Source organism: Taeniopygia guttata, chromosome 10, assembly GCF_048771995.1.
Source record: "Taeniopygia guttata chromosome 10, bTaeGut7.mat, whole genome shotgun sequence".
In the NCBI taxonomy this organism is placed as follows: domain Eukaryota; kingdom Metazoa; phylum Chordata; class Aves; order Passeriformes; family Estrildidae; genus Taeniopygia; species Taeniopygia guttata.
Genome location: NC_133035.1, coordinates 8947747 through 8957445, shown reverse-complemented (window position 1 = coordinate 8957445; position 9699 = coordinate 8947747). Strand labels below are relative to the sequence as shown.

General features: G+C 39.4%; 1 protein-coding gene across 1 annotated transcript in view; it reads right to left on the bottom strand.

The window, feature by feature from the left end:
* Positions 1-6857: 6857 nt before the first annotated feature.
* The window catches only part of MYO5C (myosin VC), a 33083-nt gene continuing 30241 nt past the window's right edge, over positions 6858-9699 (bottom strand). The window contains exons 39-41 of the mRNA XM_030280971.4: positions 9375-9549; positions 8774-8854; positions 6858-8515 (exon numbers count right to left, since the gene is read on the bottom strand). Of these exons, the coding sequence (XP_030136831.3) occupies positions 8363-8515; positions 8774-8854; positions 9375-9549 (409 nt within the window). The 3' untranslated portion in view covers positions 6858-8362. The remainder of the gene's footprint in view (positions 8516-8773; positions 8855-9374; positions 9550-9699) is intronic.

The following is a 9699-nucleotide window of genomic DNA, read 5'->3' as shown; positions in this document are numbered from 1 at the left end:
TCACTCTGAGCTGAACTCAAGCCCGGTCTGGCCATGTCCACAAGGTCCCTTTTAGTCAATGGCTCTGCAGGCAGAACCCGAATGCAATGAGGTGTGAATCAAATTCAGTGGATCTATTTCCAGTCTTCTCACTGTCCACAGAAACTGGTGAGATCTAACCCAACCGGCCTGATGGCCATGTAGGCAACCCTGAACTCATCGATCCAGTCTATGTTCAGAATCACAAAAGAAAATGCAGGCAGTATAAGTTCACACACTGCTGGATAAAGGAACATCCTTCCAAGCCCCCAAGAGTAAACAGCACATCAGAAGTGCTTCCCAGGACACACTATGCCAAAGAAATAAAAACAGAGTATTTTTTAAGTGATACCAAAAGAACAGAAAAAAAGCCCAAAGATCTTTTAGCAGGAAAGTGACAGAAAGCTTCTTCCAATGCATTATCTTCAGGTCTGAAAAATTAAACCTACTTATATTAAACTCAATAATGAAGCTGTGTCCTGGCGGACTAACAGAAGTAGATTCTGAAGAAGAAACTTCATTTTTGAAGGATTCTAATCTATAACAAATGCCTTATCTCTGTCACCTGATAAGTGCTGAGAGGCCTAGAAGTTAAACCCAACAAAAACAGCATGTAGGAAATTTCTTTGCCTTGATAGGAATGCATCAGCTCTCAGGAATTTGGCATAGATAACACCTATGTGTCAGACAGTTGGCATAGTTCTAACAGTGAAAAATTCAGTTTCTTGTACTGATGTGAACAGTCTCTCTGTCTTGTGGAATGGGATTTAAAAGTCTACAAAGAACAGCACAGAAGGTGAGAGTCTTTGGGAACCTAAATGTACAGGCTGATAGGGGATACTAATCCTGAGATTATGGGGTCAGAAGAGCCAGGAGGTGACAGGGAAGCCTTTACTGAACAGACTGAGCTGTAGAAGTGTGTGATACACAATGTGTATTTCATTGGTTTGAAAAAAAAAATTAAAAGTATTTAATTCATCTGACCAACTCCTGCTTAACTGCCCATGTCATCATTAGCTAACCATGCAAAAATACAGGTTAGAGTAAGGCCAATTGGGAGCTTTCAATAAAATGAACCAGGGCTGAATTAATTTAGATGATAGAGTAGCACTACATCAATGAGTGCCACACATGGCAAATACACCAGATTGCAGTGATGAGTGATGGGGATCCATGGAAGAAGGTTGGTCCTGCTCTGGTAATAGTAACACTGGGGAAAAGAAAGGATCTAGCAGTATAAAACAAATTGTTGCCTACCTCAAAAGTCAGGCCTTTAAAATAAGTTTCCTTTCTCACTAATTCACCAGCTGATCTCTTTTCAAGTTGTAAGCTAATTTTGTGGTGAAACTAAAGCAGCAAACATTGAGTTTCTACTGATTAGCGCCAAACTCCAAAGCAGGCAAAACCCTAGAGGAAGAAGATTATTTTGTCTAAAAGGCAAACAATTGAAGTAGGATGATGTCAACACTGGGAATCAGCAATTTCTAATTCTGTTATCCCTCGACATATGTTGTTTTTGGGGAAATCACCAGGACTGGCTGATGAAAATGCATGTGTACATCTGCTGAAATTAGGAGTTGCATGGGCACATCAGGGAGCTGCAGGAAGATCAGCCAGTTAGACACCACAATATGTACATGCATCCACAAACACAACTGTGGCAAAGGATATATTGTGCATTTTGATATAAGCCAAAGCATACACACAGCTCTGAAAAAAACAATTTAAAAGTCAAGGATGGAATTTCCCCACTTGTATTTCTGTGCTAGTGCAAAGAGCTCACAGTGTTCTGAATATCTGCTTTTAAACATTTTAGAAACCATGAAGCAAGCTAAAGCCAGATCTACCAAAAAGCCCCAGACCCCTCTGCAGTGCCAACAGGAAGCCTAACAAGCTGTTAGGTACTGATGGAATTCCTCCTGAAGTCTCATTCTGCTTCCACCTACCAGCTGTTCCAGCTGCTAAAAGTCTGATGTCCATACTGCCAATAACAGGGAGAAAGTTGCAGGAACTGTAAATAACAAACAGTCAGTTTCCTGCAATTCCAGCATGCATTTATCAAGCCATGCAAAAATTTACTGAATAAATAGCCAAGAAGGCTGTTGGCCAAGAAGGACCTGAACAAAGCAGCAATTTCAGTCAGGAGAAGCAAATAAACTGGGAAGGGACTGCCTTTTGTCTTGCAGTCATTACATCTAAACTTCCTCCTAAACAAAGTAATGCATGGGAATGTGCTGTGTCAGCCAGTAAACTGTACACATGTACCACCTACACCTCCAAATCAGTGCTCTCATCTCCCTGTACAACAGTGCCATGTAAACACAGCTTGCTAAGCCTTTCAGCATTTCTGCAGAGGCCGTTTCATCTGACACTCAAATACAACAAACTGTTGGACTCTACAGTAGAGAACACTTCTGGGGAGGAAACAGTGATGGATGTCATCTCCAACTGATAATGCACAATGGTTAAGGGAGATAAAATAAAACTACTGCAAGCTGGACAGCAAAATTCTGAAGTTTACAAAAGGAGTTTTGGAGGCCAGCTCTTCAATAGCCACATAGGTTCATGACCTTAGCTGTGTATTTCACCTAAAAAAACCCCACCGTGATGTCTCTGGAGCAGAGCTCCCTACCAGGAGAGTGGGATATCACCTCACTACTAATTGCTGAAGCTTAGAAAGCCTCCAACAGAAGATATTCCACTGCTCTGCAACTTTTTCCCACCTTTTCTCATTGTAGCAACTTCCAGCTCTCACCCAAGTACAGCAGATAGCCCAGGAGACAACCTGGTCACAGGAGGGCACAAAGGAGTTGTGACAGCCCTTCACTGGTGTCTGAGACAGACTAGGTGAATGCCGTATCTCCTGTCTCTAGTGAATGGTTTTATTGTGATGACTTAATCTTTTTTGTCTTGTTGTTGAGAAGTTCTTTCAAAGGCAAGTGGGAAACTCAAGATCATAGGCCAAGCAGAGCACACATGTATCTCAGGGAAGATATGTTATGTGCACTTAACATTTGCACAGCAATGTGGTACCCTAGGGTAAAAAACTTGTGGGCATTTTCCAATCAAGAATCACAAAAAGAATCCTTGAACCCTGGGACCACCTTGCTTTGTGGAAACACCAGGTGTCTGCAGAGGTGTTTGTTTGGCAGTCTGTGGGCCTAGCAATGCTTATTTGCTGTCCAGAAAAATCCAACTTCAGCGACCACTGCTGCATTGCCGTGGTTGCCCAGGACGTACCATCTCCACGCAGAGCGAGCAGTAGCTGCGCTGCTCCGATTTCACAGACACGGGCCTGAGCGGCTTCTCTTTGCTGCACTTGTCACAGGGACCAAACACAATTGCTAAAAAGGTCTGGTCCATCTTGGTGCGTCACGGGAGCTGAAGGAGAAGAAGGAGGAGAGCATTCATTCCAGCCCAGCACAAAGCTTCCCACCGCTGCTGCCCCAGCTAAGGAGCCCAGGCTGTATATGGGCATCTGTAGGCTGCATGATCTCCCTCTGTGACTAATCTCCTGTCACTGTATACAAGACAGTCACATGCTCTGCAGAGTCTTTTTTATGAAGAAAAACATGTAGCAAAACATACCTACACACCATTATAATATGTGCTGTTCATATGGGTTCACTACTTGTGGGAAAGTACTTTTAATTTGTACTTAGCCACTGCCAGCAGACAATAGCCTGACATCCACAGCAACAGCTGGACTTCTGAGAAACCTGCACCGATCAATAAATTTTATTTTTCCACTGCATTATAAAATAGTCATTATTATGCATTATCTTTAAAGCTGAAAATATGATCTAAGATTTGGTCAGCAGCAGCTACAAAATATTATGGCCAATATGCTGTTTGAGCAGAAATTGATGCTTCAAGCGCAGTGAGAGTTGGGTCATTACAAAACCACTTTTGTTCTCAAGCCAGGCATCTCTAAGATCAAAGCACTATCACCAACAGAGTATCAAAAGCTACTTGAGAGTCAAACAAATGAGAATAATATTGCACTGTCATTTTTGTCTGTACATTTTTCATAGGGAAAACCGGACCTTTCACTCCTAAAAATGGAAGTTTTAAACAATACTTAGACTTGCACATAAAAAATGAATTTGTGGTAAACAATCAGAAATAGTTATTCCAAGAGAGACTTAAATGGAACAAAGGAAATTCAATGACCTATGACATTTTAGAATTTATCTGGCTGGACATTATACAAAGATCAGACCAAACTTTACTTTGTGTACTTGTCTCCATTCTGCTGTTTATTCTTATGTATTTCAGTGGTCTATTTGACAATTAAGACAATAAACTCAGAAATCTCACTCTTAAGTCTGCCCACTCTTAAGTCAATAAAAGTTTTGCTGTTGTCTCCAGGGGATGCATGACTTCATCCCAAAATATGTGGGAAGAAGAAATCTGTCCTGGAAGGAACTGCAATAATAATTTAAAATTTGCATGGAGATTTCAGTCAACAGTCAAGGAGATTTATATTCCACTTGATGAAAAGCTCAAATATGGCCTGAAGCTTTTAATGTATTTTTTTGCCAATGTGCACCCAAGACCACAAGCTGCCATCCTTTCCAGGGAGCTGTAAAATGTCTGCAGTGCCTGGGCTCAGTGCTCCTCTGTCCTTTAAACTGGACAGCCACAACTGAGGAACCTGTTATTCCCAGGCTCTCAGAATTAGTGGTTCCCTGAGGAACCACTGATCTTATTTGAGAGAAATGTCACCAGTAGCTCCAGACACTTTTGACAAGGATCTATTAGGCTTGGAATAAATACTCTGGGCAGAATTAATCTTTGATAAAATATGAGAATTTGCTGGAGTAATGTACAGGAGGAATCATATCTGCTGTCAGTATTTTACTTCAGTTGAGATTATGACACATTACAAAATTCTACTACAAGAAGCCACCAAAAGTTCTGAATAATTAAAAAGCAGTATCACTCCTGACATAGCATACAAATCCATCACTATGACAATTTTACAAAGATATTTAAAACAAACAGGTCTAAAACCACTACAGGTTCTAGCACTGTAGCCTGAATTTTTAACCTTACTAGGTTTTTAAAGTTACATTAGAAATTTAAAGATGGTGAATCATTAAGAAATGTGTTATTACAGAGAAATTCTGTACAATGAATCTTGTTATAAAGTAAAAAAAAAAAATTACCCACCTTTTCAGAGAGCAAGAACCTGGAGATTCTCAAGATGACTAAGTAAGCCCTGCGCAGCTCCTAATGTAGAAAGACAACCTTCCTATTAATTCTACTTAAAGGTATTTAAAGCTCAGCCTCTCCAGTTGCATCACCTCAGATCAGTTTACATACTGGGGATTACTGATAATGACTTTATTTTAACTGTCCTCTTTTAGAACAGAGAATAAAGAACAGAAACTATTAGGCAAGCCAGACCTTACCCACCTGTTCCATACAGCAGGTTTTTTAGATGGTTGGTTTACAAACATGTATTTGCTTGTTAATAAATATTGAAGTTGAAATATACTGAGGAGGTGACTGACAACTGATTTTTCCAACTATCAACTTGGTATTCTGACAAACAGCACTGCCAATATTAAGTTTATCTCATATTCTTAAAAAAATATACAAGTCTAACAAATTGAGTAGTGTCCATGCTGGTTCTTCCTTGATTATACTTCTATGATTCCCCTGTTCTAAGGCAGTAAATTTAAAGTCAATAGGATTAAAAATTGCTGCTTTTCTTGCACTTCTTGAAAAAACATTTTGGGATTTTTATGCAAATATGTCTGAAAAAATTAAGAACTGCTGAAGGTCACAATCTATTTTTAAGACTCTAGGGAAGACACTGAATTAATGCCATTAGATTTCACATTTGGTAGTCAAGGGGATCTGAGGTAAAATGAGGGGAAAAAAGACAGAACTGAATCTCAGCCCAGTAGAGACTTGGGTAAAAGTAACCAATCCTAATCATTTTTTTTATTAGAATATTATGGGAGCACAGGACCGAAAGGGACCACCTGTGCTGCTGAGCTCTATTCCCAGAAATTGCAGGAGTCACAAGCCTAAACACATCCAAAAATGCCAAAAGCATCTTGCACATCTCTCCATAAGCCATTTCAGTGCTTCCCCACTGCAGTAAGGATCACCATTCAACACTTTCCCATTAGGATGAAATACTCTTTTAGCATGATTCTAGGAAAGTTAACCTCACTAATGCCCCTTCACTAAAACTGCTCCTTATAGTCAGAAGAATGACAGAGAACAAAAATAATTTTGCACTTAAATTCTGGCTGAAGATACTAATATCAGCAAAAGCAAGATAACTTCTGAGAGCATACAGTTAGCTGGCTAATTTTAAACTTAGTTTTAAAAATATACCTTGCTGTTTGCATACACAGCATTAATAGCATGCTTCACACAAAGCTCTCAAAGTAACGAAGCATCAAATTGTCAGAACAGTTTTCCTTGATCAACAATTTTTGTCACAACAGCACAGGCACCTTGACACTTCTGTGTGATGTGGATGCAAGAGTGGGCTGTGATTTTCCTCACATCAGCCCAGGTAACAGACACACAGCTCCAGGAACTGCAAAAAAAAGGCTGTGCACAATTTGCAGCAACAAAAGTTGCTTCCATTAAACAATTTCCAGAAATTCATGAGGAGCCAAGGACAGCACACAATGCTGACAGGAAGAGACATAATGTTACAGCAAAGCAACTAAATTAAATAAATGTTTCTGGTGCAGTACAAGACTGACAACACTCACAAATGTTCACATAGTTCCACGTAACTTATTTCAAATGATTCCATACTGAAAACATAACTATTGCATTACACAAAGAATTACTAAAGAACCAAATTGCTTTAAAATTACTTTATTTAATATGTTAAAATGGTCTACCTTCATGTATGATCTTTTGTACAGCTTTTATTGTTATTGAACAAAACACAAAATGTTTCCTTCATATATTTTGACCGTATCTCTGTGGATATCATGAGAAATATGACTCTGTACATGCTAAGCACCAAAAACACTAAATAGCAAGAATTATTCCCTCTTTATACTTAAAGGTTCTTCGTGAAATTAAAGAAGTACTAACACTGTAGTAATAATAAAAAAAAAAATCAAAGAATTATTCCTTAAATTAACTCAATTCATTATAATCCTTTTGCTATTTCAGAGCTTTTGTACTTGATTTTAATAATTATGGCAAACAGAGTAGCTAGAAACCCAGCATTAGTTACCTATTTAAGGACAGTCACCCTTGTGGTGAGGTGAATAATATTTCACCTGTTGTTCTGACAGGGTCCAGAACTCAATACAGTTACTGTTTTACTCCCTGACCACAGGGAGAGGGCTGAACAAAGCAGAAAGGAGACTATTCCTGCATTTAAGGATCCTGCAAATGAAATTACGTAAGTAAAGGTGAAATGTAAGGAATTAAGCTTGGTTTATCATTAACACCAGACCACAGTTGCTGCTTCTGCTCCTATTCAGTCTCTGGACTGGAGGAGGGAAACCAGTGAACTGAGAAAGGCAGAAAGGTGATGTGTGCATACTCAGTGTGTACTCTGAAGTACATTGCACTGTGGATGGAACCAATCCAGGAGATGACTCCTGCCTTTCAGAGAGCCAATTTGTACTTCAAACCTGGATCATAGCATGAACTTTACATCTAAATTCTCTATTACAATATCTGATATTGAATCCAAACTTGGCACTCTAGAGAACAAAACTGAAACCGTCTCCAAGAAGAGCACCTGAGTCCTTGCTCTGGCCTGAGCTGCAGTGCAAGCACTCAGAGAGCCGAGCCAGCCTGCCTACAAAAACACACTGTGGGTTTGTAACAGCCATTCTCTTGGACTGATCTCAGTTCCCCTGTACACAGAAAGGTGAAAGCCAGCCTCAAACAGATCCAGTATCTCAAGGCAAAGAATAGAATTGCCTTAGGAAGAAAAAACCCCTCTCATTACAGGAACTGAAGGCAAAGGAAATTGTAAAGCAGTAACATCTATCACATGCCAGTCTTCCCCTCTGACTGCTGCTGACAGGGCAGCAATGCAAACTTGTCAGATAAATGCTTTTCTTGTCAGGTGTGGACTAAAAACTGTATGGTAATCTTTGTGTCCAGGTGATGATATAAAGTAATTCTTGTAGGACTGAAATGAAGGAAGAAGAGCGAGAAAAGGGAGAAGGAAATAACAAGACAAAATTACTCCTACTCTTCAAGTCTTGACCAAGGAACAAGTTTTTAGCAGCTTCATTCACTGCACGCTGCCATACTATCCACCAGCTGTGAAATGAACCATGAAAGTCTGCTGTCTTCAAAGAGTCTCTGAGGGAATACCAATTCACTGGTTTTATTAAACCCTCGTGAGAAAGCCAAGTTTGAAGCTGCTGGGGACTTGTATCAGCTCCAAAGCATGCAGAGAGGGGCTGAAAGGAAACGTCACTTGAAAGAGGTACTTGGTATCAAGCATCAGCTGTGGAACCTCCTCACGGTTGTTTAGCATGGCCTGAAATCAGAACAGAAAGAGTGTGAAAACAATGAATTAAGAATCAAAGCAAAGCCAGCACACCGCTTTCTTCCCATTGCAAATCTTACTTTTCCAGGATATTAAGCAGATTTGCTTGCATCACTTTCAAGTGTCTAGAAGATGAGCTATGTAGTAATAATGTGATGTAAAGGTCAAGTACAACTGTAAAGCATCAAAACTCACGTGTATGAAGTGCCCTGTAAGGTGAATACTAGAAACAGCAGCTGCTGCTCTTACCTGGACCTTCCGAACAAACGATGGAGTCACTCTTTTCTCAAAGTCATCTATTGGAGTGTATGAGTTCAGGATCTTAACTATCTGCTCAAATCACAAAAGACTATTTTAGTGTGTCATAAAAAGGGAGGAGACAAAAAGAAGAAAGCTTTATTATGACATTCTTACTGATATTTAATTAAAGTTTCAGTAAAACATTTTACAGTAAAGAGAGAATTTTGACTTGTCACCTACTGAATTGTTACATGTATGATGATCGCTATGACTCATTTCCAGAGGTGTCAGCAGATCAAGGAGATGGAGAAAAAGCTGAACTGATTAAAGGAAATAATAAAAAACCCCTGTGACATACTAAAAAAAAATATATTGTGTAACAAAAATGTGGGATACAGCAAAGCACGAAAGCATTCACCGGGGGAGCAGTTAAAGTGCTCAAAACAATCAGGAATGAGGAGTTAAAATTTCACTTTAACAAGTGAGATGTGCAATGCTGAGGAATGCTACTTTTATGAAATGAAACTCCAATGGCTTTTTGCAACAAATTATTTTAGACAGCTAAGATTCTGCAATCAGTGCTGCAAGAAGAAAACAGATAGTTTATTACCTGCACAGTAGAAAGAGATGTGCAGTGTTCACATATTTCCTTGGCATCATCATCTGTGATCTTTTTAACCTGAAGGAGCCAGGCTGCTTGAGACAGGGGCTCCAAAGTTTCTTTGGCATTGCAGCTTTGAAGATTCTTGTCCTTAAGCCATTCTTCCAAGTAGCTGATATTACATCTGGGTTAAACCATGAACAAAGAACAGAAACATCAGGTTCCCTTTGACAAGCAAGTTACTTTGAAGACTGCTAAAGAAGACTCTTCTAATGTTGTGCTCAAATTGATATATTTTAAGTAAAAAACAATACCTGCAGATCATAAAAATCAA